This window comes from Morus notabilis, unplaced genomic scaffold (assembly GCF_000414095.1).
Source record: "Morus notabilis unplaced genomic scaffold, ASM41409v2 Scaffold387, whole genome shotgun sequence".
In the NCBI taxonomy this organism is placed as follows: Eukaryota; Viridiplantae; Streptophyta; class Magnoliopsida; order Rosales; family Moraceae; genus Morus; species Morus notabilis.
Window position 1 is genome coordinate 85,791 of NW_010359578.1, and position 23,765 is coordinate 109,555.

A 23,765-nucleotide genomic window follows, 5' to 3' on the forward strand; every position below is an offset into this window, starting at 1 on the left:
CCCTCTCAATTTCCCCCGCTCTTTCCCCCTCTTTCTCAAGTCTCTGTTGTTCCATTTCTTCCTCTTCCCTTTCCCTCTGCTGACGCTCCAACCTCTCCTGCTTTTCTCGTACCCTCTCATCTTGTGTTGCTTTTTCATCTCTTTCTAGCTGTCCTTCTTTACTTTTAGCAGCCTTTGTACTCTCTCTCTCCCTCACTTCCTTAGCCTGCCTAAATTTTGCCTCAGCTCTATCCATAGCCTCCTTCATAGCAGCAGCAACTGAGTTCATCTCTAACTCTTCTCCAGAAATACCATTTAGATGCTCAGCAACATTGTCTTGGCTCCCACCCCTAGCAAAATCATCAAGCTGATCAAGTGGAGACACAACTGAACTCCTGGCAGCTACAGGAACCGAGTTAGGTGCCTGAAAGTTTTGAGATAAATTTGGGAAAGATGAAAACTCATTATTCTTTCTTCTTGCATTTGTAGAGGCAGCAGAGCTTATTCCTGCCTTCGATACAGGTCTTGGAGGAGGTGGTCTTGAAGGTGGTGGAGCACTAGTAGGTTGCGTAAAAAGAGGAATCTCCGACACAGTGAGCCATATATCTTCAGATGAATCCAAGTTCTCTTCTGAGCTTGGAGATCTATCTGCCTGTGTATTTAAGTCCTTAGAACTAGCACTGGCATAAGAAGGGGGAGACATAGTTTGTCCAGTAGATTTATATGAAGTGTTTGAAGCAGTAGGCATGTCAAACAATGTTTGATGAGAATCCCAATCGTTGTCAACGGGCACCTTCTTCTGTGTTTGGCTATCTGGACTTCTGACAGAGGGCTTCTCATTCGCCTCTTTACTAGGAAAAGTTTTGGATCCACTAGTACTTGAATCTTCTCTTAAAGTACTTGTTTCCTTTCCCCTGTTATCTCTCTCAGAGTTAAACGATGAGGCAGGTCTTACAAGACCATCAAAAGGATCCATATCATCAAATACTCTCCCATTGCCAACAGAATTGCTTTTCATGCTTCCAGAGTTAGAAAGCTTACTAATTTCTTCCAGTGGATCACTAAATTGTCCCGCTACTACAAAGGGATCTTCCATCACTGTGGATGTTGTTTTCGTAGCATTAACAGAAGTTTCTGGGGGCCAATTGGTTTCTGAAGCTGACCTGTACAGAAGCAATAAAGCATGCATTAGCAAGATAATAACATAAATGAACATTAAGCACACAATTACACAAAAATCAATGTGACGAGAGAAACAGAAAGTGTTATTTACAATGCAAATGAATCTATAAGATAAATCTTGTTGTTCATAGCTCCAGTCTTGAAACCTGGTATAGTTCGAAATAATGAACTATCAATGGTTGGAATCCCTCAATCCTTTTTTCTGAGAGACTTATTTGTTTTTTTTTCTTTTAGTGCCATAAAGTTAATGGCTTAGCTATCCCACTTAGCCGAGCAAGACAAAAAAAAAAAAAAAAAAAAAAAAAAAAAAAAAAAAAAAAAAGAAAGAAAGAAAGAAAGAAGGAGAAATAGTAGACTAGACATAATTAATTGGAAAGAAAGGAAAAAGGAAAACTTTATGAATATGACCAGAACCTCCGCCATGTTCTACAATATTTAAAAATCGATGTGATCTCAAATGTAAAACTATTTATGATAACTTAGATTGACATATTTAAAAACACAACAGCCGAAGGAGAACCGAAGGTTCACAAGAGAAGACACAAAATCAAAGCCTAAAACTGAGCTCAATCTCAAAGAAAATCTCCGCTCCTTCGCATTCTATCAACATCTTACACTTGTATTATACCCATTCTCTCTCTACATCTTTGTCCTGATTCACTTTTCTAAAGAAAATACAAAACTAGACATCTTAGAATCCTCAAAACTCTCCCACTTACTGTCTCTTCACCCACCTCCCCGTACACAATGAGGAAACAAACACGAATTATAACGAACCCTCCTTGTACTCTTGATCACTGAAAATCCTCAATATAAGCCAGTATATACCAACCAAGAAGAGCATCAGAGAGACCAAGCTTCTACGGCCAATAAAAAATAAATCAAAAGTTGACTGATCAAAACCCTCAAAGTCTAACACATTGACAGTCAATTGACAACTTCTTTGAAAACAAGAAACCTATCCACGTTTGAAGTCGTCCAGGATCGAGTCTAAACAAAGAAAGGCACTTGGATAGCAGAATTCAAAAGCCAAATAGAATTCTATATGAGAGAAACTCTTGATCCCATCCCCAAGGAGGAAAAATACGATGTACAGCAGCAGGAGTAACTCCTCACTTCTCAAATAACAAGTCAACAATAAAACCTATATTTCTTCTACTTTGAATCATTTAGCACATTAGGCTCCCATCTACTGTTAAAGGAACAGGAACAACTCAAGGAATGGCACCCATTATTCACATCTCCCAATCCTACAGAACCCAATAGAGAGAGAGAGAGAGAGAGAGAGAACGAACTCCAAACATAACCCGATCAAACTTGTGCAAGTAGTCTGCCATGATCGCTGGTCTATCTTCTGCAATTCAACATATTTTTCAAGACGGCAAATACTATGGGTCGGTCATGACACCAATGGTCAATTCAAAACCTCATTAACCGTACATTCCCACATAAAATCAAATAAGTTTATAAGAATCCCCATCCAAGTCAAACTCCTGTATTAAAGAAACATGGCATTTACTTCTGTAAAACCAATCTTCAACACCTAAAATCTTAGCCAACGAAATCTTTGTTGTACGGTTGCAAATCTAAGAACTTATCCAATGATCATGAAATATAGAATCAATGCATAATTTGATAATTTTTGTTTAAGCTTTCACCAAACAAATGCATCAGCCCGACAAAGACATCCAAATGGCATGTTCCACTTCCACACAAGTACACGAAATGGCATCCAATATTCCAACTAAAAGTTCAAAAAAAAAAAAGCTACAATATGAATCAAGTAATCAACAATTAAAGTTAATGCAAAGATGATATTAGATATAGAGAACAAAATATCCATAAATCAAAGACTTCTCTTCCTGAAATTCTCAATATATTAAATGTACTCCGATCCAAATATCCTCAAATTTGAAAGATTCCATAAATACCGAAATTTTTCTCATTTAAACTCATGGCAGTAATACAATTGATCCAAACTCGAGCAATAAAAAAAGTTAATACCTTTCGGTAGGGGGACTAGTATCTCCAAACCCAGGTAATAAATCAGCGAAATCCGGCACACTCTTCTCAGCTTTCTCCGGCCTTTTCGCTCCGGCGCTCGTCCATCGGGGCGGCTCCGACTTACCAAACCCACCAAGAAGGTCGTCCAACGCACTACCGCCACTACCAGTCCCTCCTCCTTTGGGAGGCGACGAAGAAGACGACACAGTCGCGAAAACGTCGTCGTACATGACCTTGGAGGAGGAAGAGCTCCTGAGCCCGGCGACGCCGTTGAAAATGTCGTCGTCGTAGACCGGCTTATCGTAAACAGGCTCCGAATTCGACGGCTTCTCGAACATGGCGTCGAAATCGTAGGCCGAGCCGGCCGATTTGGTGCCGGCGCCGCCGAAACCGTGAGATCTCTGAGCGGTGGAGAAGATCGAATCGCGATCATCGGAGGAGGCGCGAGCGGATCGGGATCCGAGATCGAAGTTGGAGCGATTTGTGGAAGAAGAAGAAGAAGAAGTGGCCATTGGAACCGATTTCGAGGGTTTGAACCCGAAATCGGAGGCCAAAAGCCCCTCGAAGTCGTTCATTGCTTCCGATTCAAAGCTTCTTCTTCTTCCTTCCTTATTCTAATTTAATTTTAATTTTTTTTCCAATTCGGAAAAAAAAAGAGAATTGAAGACCGGAAGAAAAGAGGAAATAAATATATATATATATATATTTATGTGTGTGTGCGTGTGTCTATATTAGTATTGGTTAAGAGAGGGAGAGATAAAAGGGGTGTTTGGGATCTGAGAAAATAGGAGAGAAAGAGAGAAATTATTATCAGAATGATAGAGAAGGAGGAGATGAGGCCTTTTTTTGGTTTTTGGAGTTCTATTTTTTTTTTTTTTTCTCTTCCCTTCTCTTCTCTCTCCTCTCTTTTCTTTTCGTTTTGTTGGATTCTTTTATTTTTTTTTTATTTTTTTTATTTTTATTTCTTTTTTCCTTTCTCCTTTGGGCCTTCAAATCAACTACTCATGGAATTTGTCTAGGCAAAGAAGAAAGTCACCTCTTCGTCTTCTTGCTATTTTTGGAGGAGATTAAATTAATTGCCAAAACGAAAATCGATTTGTTTCTTTCTTTTTTTTTTTCCCAAGGACATGGAAGGCAGCAAAGTAACACCAGATCTTACCAATTGCCGTTTCTTTTTTTTTTTTTTTTGTGAAGTTTACCGATTGCGTTCTTGATTTTATTGGCATATAATGAACATGTTCTCAAATTTTAATTCTATCAGATTTTTTTTTTTCAAATTTCAATGTAAAAAAAAAGAATAAACTGATGATGAATCAAATAGTGTTCAACTATCATGTTATTTAAAAAATTTTAAACCTTAACCAATTTTTTCATAATATAAATATAATCACACCCCAAAAATTCATTAATAAGCCCGTCAATTCACAACTTATATTTATTATAATTTTATCATTCATTAAAATCTATTATTATACCTCAAATTAATTATAAATGAATATTGTATTTAAGAAAAAGAATATACACCTACATTAACTACAATTAGAAAGTAATTGTTAAAAGAATATTTCTGGCTAAAGCATAAACTCTAAAATTTCTCCACTAAATTCTTTGAAAATTTTAATAGAGATTACAATTGAAAAAAAAAAAAAAAAAAAAAAAAACCTTTTGAAGCCAAGTCTAATGTTAAAATATATAAATGTACAAATGTGAATATGTGACAGTCCTTGAGCCTTTATATTTTTAGTTGTTTTTGTGTTATAGGGACCTTGCTTAAAAACAAACAAACAAAAAGAAAAGAAGACGACAATTAATAAATAAAGATAAATAGACTCGTAATATTTTTAAAAAGGAAATGTAACATTAATAATTCAAAAAGATTGTATTATTTTATAAATCAAATTAAGATTAAAATTAGGTGGGATATACGTTGTTTTTAAATAAGTACTATGAAAATTATATTTATAAAAGGATAGATTTTTTAAATTTTTATTAGAATAATACTAATTAGTGGAGACATTTATGAATTTTTAGGATACAGAATCCTCACATTTGTTTTCCACATTTCGATTTTCCACTAATAGTAAAAAAAAAAAAAAAAAAAAAGGAAAATGCGATTCCAACAGCTTATCTGTTACAAAGCATTTATCTCGGATTCTTGTCCCAACTGTTTTTCACCCTTTTGCTTTAAAAAGAGGGTACACAAACATGCTTTTAGATATCGGGTCAAATTTCTGTTGGAAGCACACATGATAGGATCAATGCCACAGCAAGCAAAAAGCTCAAAGTATCAAGTAAAAGTAAAACCCAATCATCTAGGCTTTTGGCTAAAACAAATCCCACACCAATTCACCGCTTCTCTCACATCACCCTTGAAAAACCGAGACTCATCCTGAATATCTGGGAAATTTGTTCCAGAACTGTGGCTAACCACTAGAACAATACTAGGGGCGCCAGTGGTGCTAAAAACCACACACTAATCGAATAGGGCCTACTTAAGCACCGACGGTGCGCTAAGAATTTTTCTAACCAGTAATCCTCGTTCACTAAAGAAACAACTGATTGAGGAGTTAAAAAGTGAGAAATAGAAACCTTAACAAAGCAGGGTTACATTTTGCAAGTGTTTCAATGCAATTTGACCATAATAACAAAGTACAACAAGAAGTAGCAAAGAAGTTTAGATATTCTCCCTCTACAACAACAGGACTAGACGCTATTTTGCAATAAATATGAATTTACAATTAGATGAGAATGCCGACCGAGCCAATGGCATTGGCTGGTTGACATGTGACGTCTCTGGAAGTAAAATAGCCATAAGAAGATATAATTCCCAATTCCGTTTTACCTACTTCAATGCCGTAACCTTTTGACATCATTTTCGGGGACGTTTGCATCGTTCCCGTTGCCCCTGCTGGAAACAGATGTTTGCCCTTGGACCTGCAGAGACATATATATGGTCATTCATTTGTAACTAGAACCTTGAAAGACCTATAACAATTTTGTTCAACCCCTCTTTCCTTCTGATCTTCATCAGATTGACTCTTAACATATCTTTTAGTCGTCAAACTGAAATATGGTTACAAACTGTCACACGGTTAAGTAACCTATTCAAAATTCCTATATAGCAAGAACAAGAAGTAACCTTTGCAAACCATCTGCTAGATTTTTTGAAAAATAGAAACTTACAGTTTCATTTGGAACAACTGCATATCTCTCAGAAGGTGAGACCCATGTTTTCCCTGCAGGGGGGAAGAAAGACGAGCAAATAATATTTAGAAATCAATTTATAAGTTGGCATTAAAGAAAAAGTGAGGTTACGAGGAGAATATAACACCTGGCGATGGATCAACTTTTGATGACTCTATTTGCTGTCCACTATATCCATCGACACTCAGGGCCTCTATCATCTTTGGAGTATTCCTTTAATTGAAAGAAACATCTCAGCTTAAGAAATGAGAACAAGATATACGAAGACTCCGCTTTCAAGTTCCACAAAACACTGGACAAATCACGTATCTATTCGAGTTAACAATATCACTACATCAGGATAGGAATTCTTTTTGGCAGGGTTGTTTTGTAATGTTGGTTTGTCTTGAAGCTTGCTTTTGTTGGATTTTTGTTATTATTGTTAATATTTGGGTCATTAGCATATGTATATGTTTATGTCCCAAAAAAGACTCAGAGAAACGTGGACAATCAGGTGGGATGAGAAAAATACTGCATAAAATACATAAAATAATACCCAGAAGTAGACACATTCCGATATTAAAAAGAAGTAAATGCTATTACCGATCAACAGATTCACCATGCCCAAGCTGTCCATTTGTGCCTCTTCCCCATGAAAAGACATTTGGTATTTCAGTAACAGCTAGCGTGTGTCTCCATCCACAAGAGATCTTTATTACTTTCTGCCAAAGACCCATAAATTTAAAGATTTAAGAAAAAATAAACAAAAAATAAAGAAAGAAAGATGGAAAAGGGTAAGATGTAATAATTACAACATATATTCAACTTCAGAGATAGAGCCAAAGAGGAATAATCTGTATGGACTGAATACTAATGTAAGTAAACCATTTTGGGGAGCTACAGTTAGGAGAAAATGCCTGCTCATGGGGAAATTTAACTTGCACAGGTGCACAATGGTCTATATTATCACCAACTCCAACCTGCCCAAACTGCACATAACAAAGTAAAAAAGTATGCAACCATCAATAGTTGAATTATATCGACCAATAGTGAGCCCACAAGATGAAGCAGAAAGAAATCACACTAAAAAAAACAGAAGTTTCATCCAAAAAAGAAAAAAGAAGAAGAAGAAGAAAGAAAGAAAGAAAGAAAGGAAGAAAAGAAAAAGGAAAAAAAAAAATACTCCCTATAAGTTTCTATCACCAATAAAATGATAAATTAAATATATATAATAAAAAGGAAAGCATGTCAGTATGTGTTATCCTGTGCTTGGACCTTTAGGAGACAAACGAGGACACGATGTGGGAGATAATTGATAAGGCCTTTGGTGTTTGGAACAAGATCAATGTATGAGTGAATTCAAGAATCGAAAGAATCTAGAAAGAATCAACGTAGGAACTTTATTAGTCGATAGAATCTATACAACGATACGCAGATCTTCGAGGGTCTGCTTCCTCCCCTTGCTTGGAATGATTCCAAGTCTTATCTACTTCCTGATTATTTCTCCCGTAACCTTTCCACTCCTCTTCCCTCTCCTTTTATACATTCCACCTCATTTCCCCTCCCTCTGCCAGCTATCACAGTAAGTATACTACTAATACTACGAGTTCCCACTTAAGGCTAAAAACAACTCTCCCACGATCAAGCCCTGCCCATTCCTAAGCCTTTGCTCTTCCTAATGTACACTTGGCTGAGTAATGGCTTATCAATAATCTAGTACTAGTTGTTTATCATCCGAAGTAAAATTTGTTGATTCATGTTTCACCGAAAGATGAACCAGATCACTTTTGATGATTCCATAATGTAATATACGTTAAGGACGAACAAAAAAGGAAATATCAATTTGTACCTTGTTCCAACCCCAGCCATATAGTTTTCCATCAGACGTTAGTGCCATTGTATGTCTCCAACCGCCTGATATCTGAAGAGATTCAAACCAAGAGAAGCTCAGTCACGAATGTTAGAAGACTAAATGAAATCTCTTCTTGTATAAAACAAAAATATTGCGAAATCCTAAATGTTTCGCATTATTAGTTAAACATACTTTACCAACTAATGTATCACATGAAAGACAATATCTAAGTTATAATAAGCTAAGTGTTTGAAATAATATCCAAATTCACGAAACCATCATAATGCAATGAAAGGACAAAGATTTCACCTGAGAAACAACACTGCCACTCAAGGCTTCTAGCTTGTGAGGAGAAAGGTGATCCTCAAAATCTCCATGACCCAGTTGACCATATTTGCTCCATCCGTAGGTATATAAAGCACCAGATGAGGAAACAGATATGGTATGCCGCCATCCACAAGCAACCATAACCATCTTCTCAGCCTTAAGTTTTTGATGAACAAAAGTAGATTTAGAAGAAGGGAAAAAACTAATCAAACAATCGAAGCAAGAAGCACATTAATTCAAGAATCAAAACCATGTAACACAGACAATTATTGTCATGTGATAATTGCTTCTAACAGGAGAAACAACACTCGGAGAGCAGAATTCAGTCTAATACAGTTTAGGGGACAAGTAAATTACGTAGACTGCCTTCAAACATGCATTATGGGGGTTGAACACTATATAAGAGACGTCAAAGATGTTGAAATAAATGAAAATATACTCGTATAAAAGAGACAACTGCAAAGGAAAGAGCAATCTTTCCTTGCTAAATAGAACTAAGAACCAAAAGGACACATGATACACTCTTAAACAACATCTAACAGTCCAACTTCAAAGCAAGTGCAAACGAAACTCCATACACCAAGTCCCACATCAGCTGTGTACTCAGGAATCTTGGCTTAATACTGGGGTGGGGAGAGCCAATTACAAGTTACAGAGCTTTGACTTATGATCCCCAGATCTCCCAGTCTACTTTCCCAGTAGACTGGAACCCATGATCTGGTTCACTCTTCATATTGATGCAAAACAAAGAGAAGGGAAATAGGAATGAGAGAGATTAAGAGAAAGGATATTTGAGTCGGGAAGAATCAATACCAATAATAAGACATAACTCTTTTTGCTCATGATAATATGAAATAATTCATTAAAAATAGAAAAAGGCTAACCACAATCAACAATACCAAATCCTATTCACAGGTAGGCAGTCCAAACTCAACTAGGACGCCTGAGAAAAAGAAAATTAGAAATACAATAAATCCCACTGTAAGATAATTGACCTAATAACAACACATTAATCTAGTATCATTGCATACCAATTTCCAAATGGCTTGTAATACATATTCAATTCACATATGAATACAAGAAACCAAAAGGTTAAACTGTCAAAAATTGCTATTCACATAAAAGGAACAAACAATACCAGATTTTAGACATACATCAACAGTTGAAACTTTCTCAGGAACCAAACGGTCATTTCTGTCCCCTAAGCCCAAGTTTCCATATTGCCCCCATCCCCATCCGTAGAGTGCCCCGTCTTCTGTAATAGCTGCAGTATGTTCAGCACCAGCAGCGACCATTTTGATTGAAATTCCCTATATAAACAATAAATTTAAAGTTCTCAAATCAATTAGACAAAATATTCATATGTTGACTGCAAATTATTTGAAACCATAATATTCTAATTTTCAATATAACAATCTGGAAAGCTTGACAGACTTTCTATTCATTTGAATCATCTTTTTTTCTCTCTCTTTAATTTTTGCAAGGAGTGTATGGTTTTTAGAAAACCTTCAGTGGTTTCTGTACCATAGACAAGTACATTGAGAACAAAAATAGAATGAATCCATAACATATGATCCTGTTATCCATTATCTCACCATGACAAATTTCGTTGCACACGAAAGGGAAAAAAAATACTGACATACTAGTGAATTTATATATTTTACTAACCACTTTGAAACACTCTTTGAGGATAGGAGAAAGATTAAAAGATATTAAATTAGACTAAACCATTCAAACTGCTGCACCAAAAGTATATAAGCGAAAACAAACTAACTGGTGTAATTATATGACGTCGTCATATCTCTTCAAAAAATACGAGGGGCAAAAAACAATCACCTGCTTATTTTATTCCCTACAAACACATATGCATGTCCAAACATGTGCGCAGTCATAAACAGATGAAAAACATATTCTACTTTCATATAGTGATAGCAGTGTAAAGGGTGTAATCATTTATGTATGCTTGTAATTGTTAACTAAAGTACCTCAAACGCTTGAATTTTTTGCGGCACAAGAGAATCCTCCGAGGTGCCAAGACCAAGTTGACCATTTTGGTTCCGACCCCAACTTCAATGAAAGAAAAGAAAAGGTCAAATTCATTGAAGAAAAAACAAAAGCGATATTCATTCATATAGAATCAAGAATCAACAACACAGTAAACTAGAAACTAAACCTCTAATTTTAGTGAAAAAGGGAGCAGAACAAAAATTCTACATCCTAGAGAACTTAGCTGAATTTATACAATCTAGCAGGCATGCATTAACTACCTAGAATGGGAACTCAAATATCACATTCAAGGCAAAAATTCAGTTCCTTGTGTTAATGTTGTCAACTCATTTCTTGTAGTATTGACTATTATACACATGAAGATTTAAAAAACAAAACAAAAAACAAAGAAAAACACACCCAAAAAAAAAAAAAAAAAAAATTACACTTTACATAGTGCCATTAACTTCAGAGAATTTTATTACACTCAGTTTCTGTGGCGTTTATTTCCAAATTGTGCTTCTTCTACTGATTATTTAATGTTGCAAAGAAGGAACAAAAGAACAGGTTACATTTCAAATGTTGACAAGAAAAGGCAGGGGCGGAGAGAGAGAGAGAGAGAAACATAGGAAAAAGTGATAACCTTTGCACTTCCCCTTCCATAGTGACTGCCAAACAGTGGCTGTCGCCACAAGCAATTTGCTTTATCCTTACACCATGCAATGCTTTAATTGGCTGCGGTGTGAACAAATCACTAGAATTCCCGTGACCCAACCTCCCAAAGTCACCCCTGTAATCAGTATCATGTAGGATTAATATAAGCTTAAGCGGAAAGAAGACGCGGCCTATCCATAGCAACATTGGTTTTTTCTCTTAATTTTGATACAAACACTGCTATAAACTCAGCAAATGACTACTTTCTTTCGTGAAGGCAAAATAAGTAGGGAATTTTAGTTGACTTCTTACCAATTACTTCTTAACCAAATTGGGATTCGAAATTAAGAGAACGTACTGATGTGAGATTATAATAATTAAAAGAGTCGAGACTACTGAGAAAGAAAAAAAAAAATCACAACGACAGTTCACAAGAGCATATCTGAGGAAAAGTACAGACCATCCCCAGCTGTAAACCTCCGCTTGCGTCTCAGAATAAGCAGTTGTATGATCAGCTCCACAAGTAACAGACACTATCTCATGACCATCCAATGCACTCAACTGTGTAGGAGAAAGTCGATCTTCAGCATCTCCGTGGCCTAGCTGTCCATCCTCTCCTCTTCCCCAAGAGCAAACAACATTTCCAGCTGCAAATGATGAAGGAGGTAATTATTCATCTGACCTTCGTTTTTTTTCATTTAGATAGGAAGCAAAATATACCATAATACAGGGAAACAGTAGAAGGAGAATAAACATTACTCTTTAATAAGACAGAGTACCATACCATCTATTTATACATAGAACGGCTCACAAAATACACCTCTCGCAGAAGCAAGTAACAAAATACCAAAACTAAACTGACAATGCATTTAGACGATTCGAATTTAAAATTTAAATTTTATTATAATAAAAAATTTTAAAAATAATTACATTTAATTTTTTTATTATAATAAAAATTTTTTAACTCAAATTAAAAACTCCACTCAATCAATTAAAAATGTTACACGACAATCGGTCTAATTATTTATTTCCAGACTGAAGGCGGAGAAAGTCAAGCTGGTAAATGATTATTTATCATCAGAGGAACTGCCTCTTCTTTGTCGTTTTTTCAATTATCATTTATGTTTCTTTTTTGTACTATTCTCCATATTCATCGGTTAGACATCAGCTTTTTTCAAAAAACAGGAAAGAAATAAGAAATTAATTTAAAAGTATTTAACAAAGTACATACATGCTATGCAGTCATTTCCTTTTACGACATATATAGCCAAAATTCAAAAGTTAAAGATTCTTTAAACAAAAGCGGACATTGAAGTTGATAATGACAACAAAAAGCAGTTACTCTGAGCATATTCTTTGATCAGCAAGTTTATGGACAGAAGATAAAGCCAACACAATCTTCAGATTCGACCCCAAGAACAAGGAACTGAAAGCAATGTCGATAAAACTTACATGATCAACTACATTTAGTTACAATTAAAGCACAAAAACACAGTATTCGATTTTCTCACGCAAGTGAAAAGCTCTGAAACGGTAAACAATTTCCATTTCTCAAAGAAACCTAACAAACGATACCGTACGACAAGCAAAAGACACCGCGAATCACCTCAATTTTCTCGGCATCCAAACAACAAAACCTTAGAGAGAGAAACAACAGGAACCGAAAATGGAGGGAACTTACAGAGAAGAGCGACGGAGTGACTAGCGCCGGCGGAGATGAGGAGAACACGACGAATCGGACCAGTGACTTCGCTCGCCCCCTCGTCCGCCATTGGAGGAAAGCTCCGAAACGAATCTAGAGAGAGAAAGAGGAGAGAGAGAGAGAGAGGATATTCACTCACAGAGGAGAGGGATTCTGTCTCTCTCTCTCTGTTTCTCTGCGAGTCTAGAAGAAATGTGATAAAATTCCATAATGTTAAGCGCAGCGTGGGCCCTCCCCTATTTATAGTGATGCAGATGCATACACATGTATTTATTTGACTACTCTTCACCAAAAACGACAAACACATAAATTAATATATGTTAGACTTTTACTTCCCTCCATATTAGCATGTGTTTATGTTAAATTGCAAACTAAAACGCAAAAAGGCAACGTGCTTTTTACTATTTTCAGTACGGAAAGGAAAAAAGTAGATAAGGCTTTGGGAAATACCACGGGAGGGTAAATTAGGTGGTAGTTATTACTTATCATTGTTGGTTGACACTTTACTCTTCAAAATTTAAAAGCTTGTTGTGATTTAACTAGTCGACTAATCGAACTAACTTGTTAGTTCCATCAAAATTTGAGCTCGTTTAGTACGAAGGTTTAAATTATAATGATTTGAATTGTTAGCCGTGTTTATAATTAATTTTTTTTTTTTTTTTACGTTTTTTAAGAAAATAAAATGAAAACGTTTTTAAAACGGCGTTTGGCGCAATAAAAATTAAAAATAGAAATGAAAATAACTTTTTAATTTAGTGTAAAATGATAGAGAAATGAAAAATGACTTTTCATTTTTTGTTTTCATTTGAGAGAAAGAGAGAGAGACTTTAATGGGTTTTTTATACTGAAAATAATTTCTTGATAAAACTATCAAATGCATTTTCAAAAATGATTTCTGTCTAAAATTAAAAACGTTTTCGTTTTCATTTTCATATAAAAAATAAAATTATTTTAGAACGAGTTCTAAACGCGCCCTTTGAATTTGAACAATGTGCGTTTTGAATTGTAAGGTTTAAATTTTAGGTTCAAACTATAAAATCTTTTGGTTTGAACCATATGTAGTTTGAACTAACCAAAATCAAGGGGAGATGTGATTTTATTTTTTAGGATTTAAAATAGTTAAAACATCACATCATAATTTAAATTTTTTAACTAAACATTAATTTTATTAAACTGGGTTCAAACCAATTTTTTAATTTTTACAAACAAACACTTATTTGAGCCTAAACCACAGTTTAAACTTTGAAATAGTCATACTAAACAGACCCTTGGACTTGGCCACCAAGTTGTTGCACAATAATTGTGAATTACTACTAACTCACTTTGGCCAGTTTTGGAACTAGGGGATGTTTAAAAAAAGTAACAAACCATGAAATCTAAATAATCCAAATTAAACCGAAGCCAAACTATTAATATTTTTTGGATTATTTGTTGCTTTTGTTGGCTTTGTCCACTATTTTTTATGGTCGGTTTCGTTATCAGTTTGGTGTTTTGAGAGACTCAGATTGATAAAAAGATGATAAAAAGATGCACGTGAAATTTTTATATTTTTTAGTTTCTTCGTGATATAATCTATAATGGGTATTGTAGTAGGTTTTAAAAGAGTAAAGTTTGTCTCACAAGTCACAAGACTAAAGTGTTGTTTGGTTAAAGGATTCGTAGCCTGATTCGAATCATGATTTGTGGTTCACTACAGTATTTTTTCTCATAAAAAATATACGTAAATCGAAAATTATTCTAATCTCATAGTTCTAATCCATGAACCAAACGTTTCCTAAATCATTTTAGATACTATCTTTATGGATGGAAAGTTTTGGGCCCCGTTTAGTTTGTTGATTCGAGTTTTTAATTCGACTTGATATGTGACTTTATATGAGAGCTTTTTAAAGTAACAAAAAAATTAAATGTGACTATTTCTGAGAGCTTTTTACTGTAATAAAACTCAAGTCGGTAAAATAAACGGGTACTATTTGAATATTGGTATCTCAAAGTAAAATTGTAAATTTTGAAATCATATGAAATACTGTTAGTACCGGTTTGAGTTTTTTAATACTTTATAAGACAATATGAATAATGCAGAAACGTAAAATAAAAGAACACGAGAGAAATGGTATCGCGGTTCAGTAACAACTTACTCCGCGGGGCCACGCCCAGATGATGAACAATCCACTAAGAACTCTTTTACAATTCAATTGGACTTAATCTACCCGTGACTCCCTCTCTAAGAAGACGTCTATGAACTTGTAATTTCCCAATGGACTTGTACAGCAGATCCCCTCGACTTTTTAACATTAGAATCCCTTCAACTAAGTTTTTCTCTCAAAAATACTCAAATCATCTCTCTTGAATATAAGTGCTCACCTCTCACACAACCCAGTAAAACTAATCAAAAGGTGTACAAAGATACAAGAGACTCTTTGAATAAATAAGTAAAAATGATAACAGTTTGACGACCTCTTCAATTAATTTGCTGAACCAAATCTGTTGCAGATCATTGTTACAACAATACCTGCAACATAGCTGTCACGGTCAACTTTCTCAAAACCAGTCCGAATCAATCTGCTTTAATTCTGAAACCTTCCCGAAACTGATATATGAACCTGGACACGTTCTTAGGAGACAGAGGAAGATTATCTAGCTATGAAATCTCCATCAAATATCAATCAAATCAATTTACCATATTTGGATCGATAGTTGACTTTCAAAAATAAAAACTAAATTAAGTTTTCAGATCTTTCAAAAACCTTCCATAAAGAATCTATTATCAACCATAATCAACCAGCCAAACATTTTCAAAATAATGCCAATCACACAACGAATAGAATCAATACAAAATTCGGGAAACAAATCCCAACAATCAATACAAAATTCGGAAAATAAATCCCAACAAATACTTTACATGCTTGTCAAATGTCAAGAAAAAAAAAATTTAAACTTAAATGGGCCAAACCAACGTTTAATTTGATTTTCTTCTAAAATACCAAACTCTACGAAATTAAATTTTTTATTTTTGTTTTCTTGGTAGTTTTTTACTTGCACACCAACTAACCGACCATTAACACCTTATTTGGAACTGAGCCTCTCGTCTCCATAATGAACCTTTTAAACTGCCACACTGTTGAGATGTTTGATCTTCCAAATTTGGGGTTCAATATATGTAGCACTGCCAGATTGATGTTGATCGACTTCTTCGGTGCTGGCCAGTTTGTTCCTCCATTGAAATTTTCACAAATCAACAGGTTGTCACTTTAAATTTTAATTTTTGTTAATTTTAAAGTCTTGTAAAGTGTCATAAAATTGATTTTAAAAAATAAGAAATGTCTACGGTCTTATGGCCATACCAGTATAGCAGAACTAACAATGTAACATTATTTCTATATTCGTGTAACACACTTGAGTTTAAGTATAATTAAAAAAATATTGGTCTATAGCTCTGTTACATTAAAGTTATTTTAGTGTTATTATATTGCGCTGAAAAGTTATAATTTTAATACTCGCCTGACTTTTATTATTTTCCAAAATGAAAGAATAATTCACCACAATAAGAAAATAAGAAACAAAATGTTAATTTACACGAAATTTAGAGAGTAAAAAATGCCAAAAACCATATAAAATATACTTAGAAGGAAAAAAATCTAAAGTTTTAAGCGAAAGCTTGTGGATTTTTTTTTTTGTTAGGATTTACTTCGATCTATAGACTTCGTTACTTATCTCATTTTGATCCCAAGCTTCAACGTTACAAATCACATCCTGAATATTTTTTTAGGACCCATTTAGTTTGATAATTCGAGTTTTTAATTCGAGTTGATATGTAACTTTATGTGAGATATTTTTACTGTAGTAAAAAAGTTAGATGTGACTGTTTTTGAGAATTTTTTACTGCAATAAAACTCGAATTCTAAACTTGAATCGGTAAAATGAACGGGACATTAGTCTTACGTTTGACCTTTTAGTCATAAAAATTGTTATAAACTAACTCAACGTAATCAACTGTATGACCTCACATTACTTATTATGAAGGATATGTTAAACAAATCACACCCAAAAAATTAATGTCCTATTTATTTTACTGATTCGAGTTTAGAATTTGAGTTTTGTTATAGTAAAAAACTCTAAAAAAGAGTCACAATTAACTTTTTTACTATAATAAAATTTTTTTATATAAAATCACATCTCAACTCAAATTAAAAACTCAAATCAATAAATTAAACGACTCTAAAATTTAAAAATACCCTTACGAGCTCGTTGCCTAACGTGGCGTGGAAGGGTCAAATGTATTTAATATCCTTACGAGCTCGTTGCCTAACGAGGCGTGGAAGGGTCAAATGTATTTAAATTTATCTTGTAGACACGATTTATCAAAACACCAATTCATTAACTAGTGATGTAAAGGTCACACGGTTATGCTATTGAATTTTTCTATGGTTTTGTGAATAAAGAGAGTGATGTGGGATAATGGGTATAATTTAGGGTGTAAATTATAATATTTTTAAATTTTGATGGCCAAAATAAAACGAAGTAGCTGTTAAAAATAAAATATTTAAGTCTCATATCGTCTAAATATAAACATAATCACATGTATATAAAAATATTAGGTCATTATACTTAACAAATTGACCTTTTAATATAAAAACATCAATTCTTTATAAATTTTAATTCTTATTTCTCAATTTTCTTCTCATCTCTTCTTGAAACTCTAAAAGTAACATATTTTGGAAGACAAAAGTGAAGTTGACTTTTTTTATCGGAGGACGGAAATGCATTAAAGCTAACAAAAATTAGGAATAATTACAAAAAAATCCCTGACTCTTGTAACAATATATTATTAATCTCCAAAACGTAACATTTGTTCCATAGTCTGTTAAAATATTAACGAAAATAATCATTTTCTTATGAATTTTAGTGGAAACTAACCCGAATTCACATGCAAACATGGTATACTAATATAAAAGCATTTTGATAATTCTATTATGGTTAAAGCTAATTTCGCTTTAAAAAATTATGGTATCGTTCATTTCACTGATTCAAATTTTCAATTTTATATTTCTACAGTAAAAAACTCTCAGAAAATACCACATATAACTTTTTTTGTTACAGTGAAAAGCTCTCAGAAAATGTCACATCTCAGCTCGAATTGAAAACTCGAATCCGCGAAGTAAACGAGGCTTATATATATTTTCAAAATTTTAATTGTTAAAGGAGAATAAACAAAAAAGAAACTTGAAAAATCTTTAAAAATGTTTTTCATTTCATTTCATTTTTGTGTGATTGTATAAGAAAGAGCTAACAAAGTAAGTTGTTCAACGACTTTCATTCCTTTTGTAACATGGGTTGTTTTTGTTAAAAATTCTAAGGAAAAAAGGTTTTTGTTAATATTTCAAATATGTACATGATGATTTTAGCAAAAAGAATGTACATTATCAAGATCGCAGCGCAAATAGTTACAATGACCACCGGTAGTAGTGGCATAGCAATAAAAGACAACTTACAATGGGTCTCTCTCTTGTTATTATCTAAGGATCGGTTCGCATTATATGTTATAAGGTTGTAATTATGTCTTTCATTGGCCTATCAAATATTACATGGGCTAATGTAATTTTGAAATCCTTGAATGCTTGTTGATAAAAGAATTAGTTGCATTTATTTTTATTTTATACGTGTTATCAGTAGATTGTCAAGTGACTGTTAGATTAAAATAATTCTCTTTTGATTAGTGTAAAAAGAAAAGGTGATACGCCGCATTAGAAGAACCAAAGGCATACTGACAATTTTGTCTCCACTTGAACTTTGTATAGAAATTGTCTTGTAGAGAGGTTTAGATAAATCTTCTCCAGTCATAATAATGCAAAGAATATTCTTAAACAAACCTGGGTTAGCAAATCTTGAAAAACCGCACTTTTTCCATTACTAAAATAAATAGCTCATCTCTTAATATTCTCTATTTGATCAGAATTATACGGTTTCCACATTCCATTACATGGTAGCTTCAAACAATTAAACTTTTGGTCATACTGTAGATTACCAATTACGGATCCCTTCTCAGATCCAAAAACATGAAGCGAAATCCTTGAGCAGTTGAGAGTACGCACAAGATCCTCAATAATATCATAGACCTCATTGTCGCCTTTGAAATATTTTTTATTTTCCCTGTGATTCTTTACGGCATAACAAATATCTCTTTTGCTACTATATGAATTAAGAGTGACAATTTGTGTCACGTGTCGTGTTCATATCGTATTTTGATTGCTTTCTAAATTTACAGTCAATCCGAACACGACCCGTAACATGAAATTTTTTAAAAACCGCAACACGAACACGACTACTTTACGGGTTGACACGACATGACACAAAAATGACCCGTGACCGTGAACCTGAAATTGACACGAAAATTGTATATTTTTATTTATTTTTTTTACATATTAGAAATAACTTAAAATTCATAACACACTAAAATACAATAACATTTATTAAAATTAAACAAATAATAGTATAAGATTTTGAGTATAACTATCATGATATTACAAGTTCATAATAAAATAAAAAATATGTAATTTTTACGAGTTTCGTGTCGTGTTCGGATTAGGCGGGTCTAACTTAAAATTGATCCGTATTTTTTGTGTCAATTTCAAGTCGACTCAATTCTGACTTGAACTTTTTTTTTCTCAACCCTAACCCGTAAAATTCGTGTCGTTTTCGAGTCGTATTGTCGTATCATGACCTATATTACCGGTCCTAGTATGAATACTTGCAGCAACGTATTTTTTTAAAGAGTTGCGCCTTGCATTCCATAAGCGGATTATTAGAAGAACGAATGTACGTATTTTTTTTAAGCCGAAGCGAAGGCGTTTTGGAATCATTTATTGATTGCATTTCAAATTCAATATGAGGTGTTTGTGGGTTGTCAGTTTCTTTTTATGTTTATCTAATATAACACACATCTTAGATATAAAATAACACCCATTTTAGATCGAACTTCTGTGGTATCCATATCAATGGCTTCACAAAACTCAGTTCTCAATCCTAACTCCAACAATTTCTTTGAGAGAAAAGCGAAAACTCTGTCACTCAGTTCTCATAGGCTTGATCATAAGAAATCATATCCAGCATACTTGTGAATAAAACAAAAAAAATGATGGAAATTGATAGTGATGATTAAGGAATTAATGTGATGCCCAAAAAAGCTAATAATTTGTCTCTAAAACGATCCTACTGCAACGAAAAAAAGTTTTTAGCGATAAAACTTTTAAGTGACGAGTTTTAATAATTTAGCTATATGATGAAATTTTGTTGTTTGATTGACACTTTTTTAGTGACGAGATTTAATAATTTAGTGATGACATTGTCAATTTTTTACTTTTAATAATAAGTTTTTTTTTTTTGTTTTTTTTTTACTTTTTGCGATGACAAGTTTTTAAAAAGAATAAGCGTCTGTTTTTTGGAGTGTGATTTGAGTGTAGTTTTTGAGTTGAATTTGAATTATAACTTGAGTTGAAGTTGTAACTTGAATAAAGTTGAGTAAAATTGAATAAAATTTAAACTTAAAAAAACATGAACTTGAATAAAGTTATAACTTAAATTTTAATTTTTTTTAAATTTTATTGCAAAAGAACAACCCATAAATGACTAGCAACATGAGAAATTTTAGGGATGAGAAAAGGTATTGCTAAAGACCTTTTTCCTTGCAGTGTATATAAAGTTCACACAATCATGACCACATGTTCTTTTACTCACTATCTTTATTTGAAAAATGAGAAATTAAAGTTTCACTCATTTCACTGATTTAAGTTTTATTATAATAAAAAATTCTTAAAAATAATCACATTTAATATTTTTGTTATAATAAAAAATTCTCACATAAAATCACATCTCAACTCAAATTAAAAACTCAAATTAACAAATTAAATGGGCCTTAAGATACATAGTAAAAGAAATACACTGACCTTCATCTCCATAAAGATCAGAAGACTCACCACTCGATTGACTCATTTCCTCTAAATCTACAACTGACTTCTAGCTCTTTAGTTCTTTGAAGTTGACTATCTAAACCATAAAAACAACACATGTAAGAATTTAATCCAACTTTGATAAATTCTACCTTAAAAGTTCAAATATATTGGTGTAAGTGCGTGAATTTTTTTTTTTTTTTTTGAAATATTTTGGTTTCTAATTTGTTACAAGTTGGATAAGAGAAAAAAAATTAAAAAAAAAAAAACAAGATATCCTACACTTCCTTAAGAAGGAAACAAAGTAATCACAACAAAATTACTAACCAAGCAAATAAAAAATAATAATAAACAAGCAAGGTAGCAAAAACAAAATCAAACAATGAGTGAAAATGAGAATGAGTGCAACAAATTGTGGGGAAATCAGAGAAAAGAAAATGTATTTCTCAAATCTATTTTATGATACAAGCCTAATCAGCTATATATAGCTGTTTACAAGAGCCAAAAACAGCTAGCTACTATACACATTAAATAGAAAGCTAATACACACTTTTCCAGCTAACAAATGACAACTAATATATAACTATTTTTTCACACTCCCCCTTAAGCTGGTTCGTAAATATCATGCATTCCTTGCTTGCCAATTATTATTTGAAATATGGTATTGTTCAATCCCTTGGTTAGCACATCCGCAAGTTGTCAATCTGTGTTGATGTATGGTGTGCAAATGAGTCCACTATCCAACTTTTTGTTGTCAATATGTGTTGACGTATGGTGTGCAAATGAGTCCACTATCTAATTTTTCTTTCATAAAGTGTCTATCTACTTCGACATGTTTAGTCCGGTCATGTTATATAGGATTATGTGCAATGTTGATGGCTGACGTGTTGTCGCAATAGAGTCTCATATGTGCTTCCCACTTGAGCTTCAAATCTTCAAGGATTATCTTTAGCCAAAATAGTTCACAAGTTCCTAATGCCATTGCTCTCAATTCAACCTCAGCACTTGATCTCGTAATCATGTTCTGCTTTTTACTCCTCCAAGTTACTAGGTTTTCACCAAGAAATGTGCAATATCCTGATGTTGAGCATTGATATACCACTGAGCATGCATAATCAACATCCGTATAACCTTCAAGTGTCAAACTCGTTTCTTTCTTGAATAAAATTCCTTTCTCGGGAGTTCCTTTGAGGTAGTGTAGTATTCCGCGCACTGCTTGAAGGTGTGTTTCCAGGATTGTACATAAATTGATTGACCACACTGACAGTATATGCAATATCAGGTCTAGTATGGGATAAGTAGATCAATCGGCTAACTAATCTTGGATACTTTCCTCGATCTACCTTTATCAGAAAGGTTGGGGAACCAGTGAGGGTAGAGTGAGAAAGGGAGACTACAACAACTGAGGAACTTAAGGTAAAATGAGAACCATAGACATTTAGGGTGCGTTTGTTTTAAGGGTTCTGCATGGTTCAAATCAGGGTTCTTGATTCTGTTATAGTGTTTTTCTCTCACAAAAAATTTAAATTTCAAACGTCAGAATCATGAACTATAGTTAATTAATACGTCAAACAATTTGTATTTTTTTATAAATATTAGTTATGATATATTTATAAAAAATGTCTTAAATCAACTATAAGTGCTCTAATATGATCTATCAAGAGCTTCTATCAAATTTTTAATTAAAAATAAAAATAAAAAATTATATTTTCAATAGTTCAAGTTAAAAGTACTTCAAATTGTAATTACGTTAACTTATTTTAAGTTAGAACAAGAACAATATTATCGTATTTATGAAAATAAAATCCTATTTTATAGAACATAAAATCAAATAGAACAATATAGGGTGTACATGTGAAAATGAAAAGGATGTTTAACTAAGGGCATAGAAAACATAATTAAAAACTAATCAAATAGAAAACTAATTAGCTTGTACTATGAGAAGTAGAAAAATGTTTGATTAAGAGTATTTTCTAGAAATTATTTCAGTATAAGAAATGATTAGTCAAACTTATTTAGAACCCATTCTTTTTACAACTTGAATCTCCACTTAAATCTTTTGTCGTAGTGCTTTTTCTTATAAAAATTTAAATTTAACTTTTTTACTACAATATTTGTTCTCACATAAGTCAATTTTTAATTCAAGTTCTCAATATGAACTCATGATAAGGACGGATCCCTAATCTAACATGATTGTAATAAAAGTATTAGAGCAGGAATATATTTCTAAAAAAAAATTTGAATTGATAAATTACAGAGGAAAAAATAATTTTAATGAAGTGAAAATAACATCAATGAAGGACACAAATGTAAATAAAAATAATGAAGGGTCGAAAAACAAAAGAAGAAAAGTAAAAAAATACAGACCGAACGAAACAGGAGGTGACATAGATGCACAAGACATCAAAACATAGGCTTTTATACTAGGTAGATAGATTTAGGGCCTCTATAGAAGGTATATTCAAAATATGCCTTCAATTATGACATTTTAAATTTAAATTTTTATGAGTAAAAAATATTATAATAAAATTAATGATTTGAGTTTGAGTATAATAAATGAGTCTTCAGGGATCAAATCGTCACAAATTTAAGGCTCATTTAGTATATGAGTTCAAATTAGGGTTTAAATTAATGGTTTTGATTATGAGTTTTGAAATTTAAATTTCTTATAAGAACATAACACTGTAATAAAATTAAAACTATGAGATTCAAACCTATGAAGAACCTATATACTAAACATACCCTCAAAAGTTCAGCAGAGACTTCTAAAGCTATTAACCCCGCAATAAAATTACGGTAATGTCTATACTTTCGTTCATTTTCTCCTCGTTCAAAATGAGAATTTGAATTAAAAAATACATATAAAAAAAATATTATAATAAAAAAATTAAATTTAAATTTTTATGTGAAAAAACACAGCAGATGACTAGTTAGAATGAAAGGGCAACTATTT

The 23,765-nt window shown here is 33.0% G+C and overlaps 2 protein-coding genes across 2 annotated transcripts in view; both read right to left on the reverse strand.

Moving 5' to 3' along the window:
- The window catches only part of LOC21391297 (auxilin-related protein 2), a 7,982-nt gene extending 4,164 nt beyond the window's left edge, over positions 1–3,818 (reverse strand). Inside the window, exons 1-2 of the mRNA XM_024163410.1 lie at positions 3,166–3,818; positions 30–1,142 (exon numbers count right to left, since the gene is read on the reverse strand). Coding sequence (XP_024019178.1) covers positions 30–1,142; positions 3,166–3,740 — 1,688 coding nt within the window. The 5' untranslated portion in view covers positions 3,741–3,818. The remainder of the gene's footprint in view (positions 1–29; positions 1,143–3,165) is intronic.
- Positions 3,819–5,769: 1,951 nt separating this feature from the next.
- On the reverse strand, positions 5,770–13,039 carry LOC21391298 (ultraviolet-B receptor UVR8). Its single transcript, XM_024163412.1, has 12 exons — positions 12,849–13,039; positions 11,628–11,814; positions 11,157–11,303; positions 10,513–10,594; positions 9,682–9,837; positions 8,510–8,683; positions 8,198–8,269; positions 7,266–7,337; positions 6,952–7,070; positions 6,497–6,582; positions 6,349–6,401; positions 5,770–6,099 (listed from the first exon to the last, which is right to left on the reverse strand). Exons 1-12 carry the CDS (start codon positions 12,937–12,939, stop codon positions 6,013–6,015), a joined length of 1,326 nt encoding a protein of 441 aa, XP_024019180.1. The 5' UTR covers positions 12,940–13,039; the 3' UTR covers positions 5,770–6,012.
- Between the last annotated feature and the right edge of the window lie 10,726 nt (positions 13,040–23,765).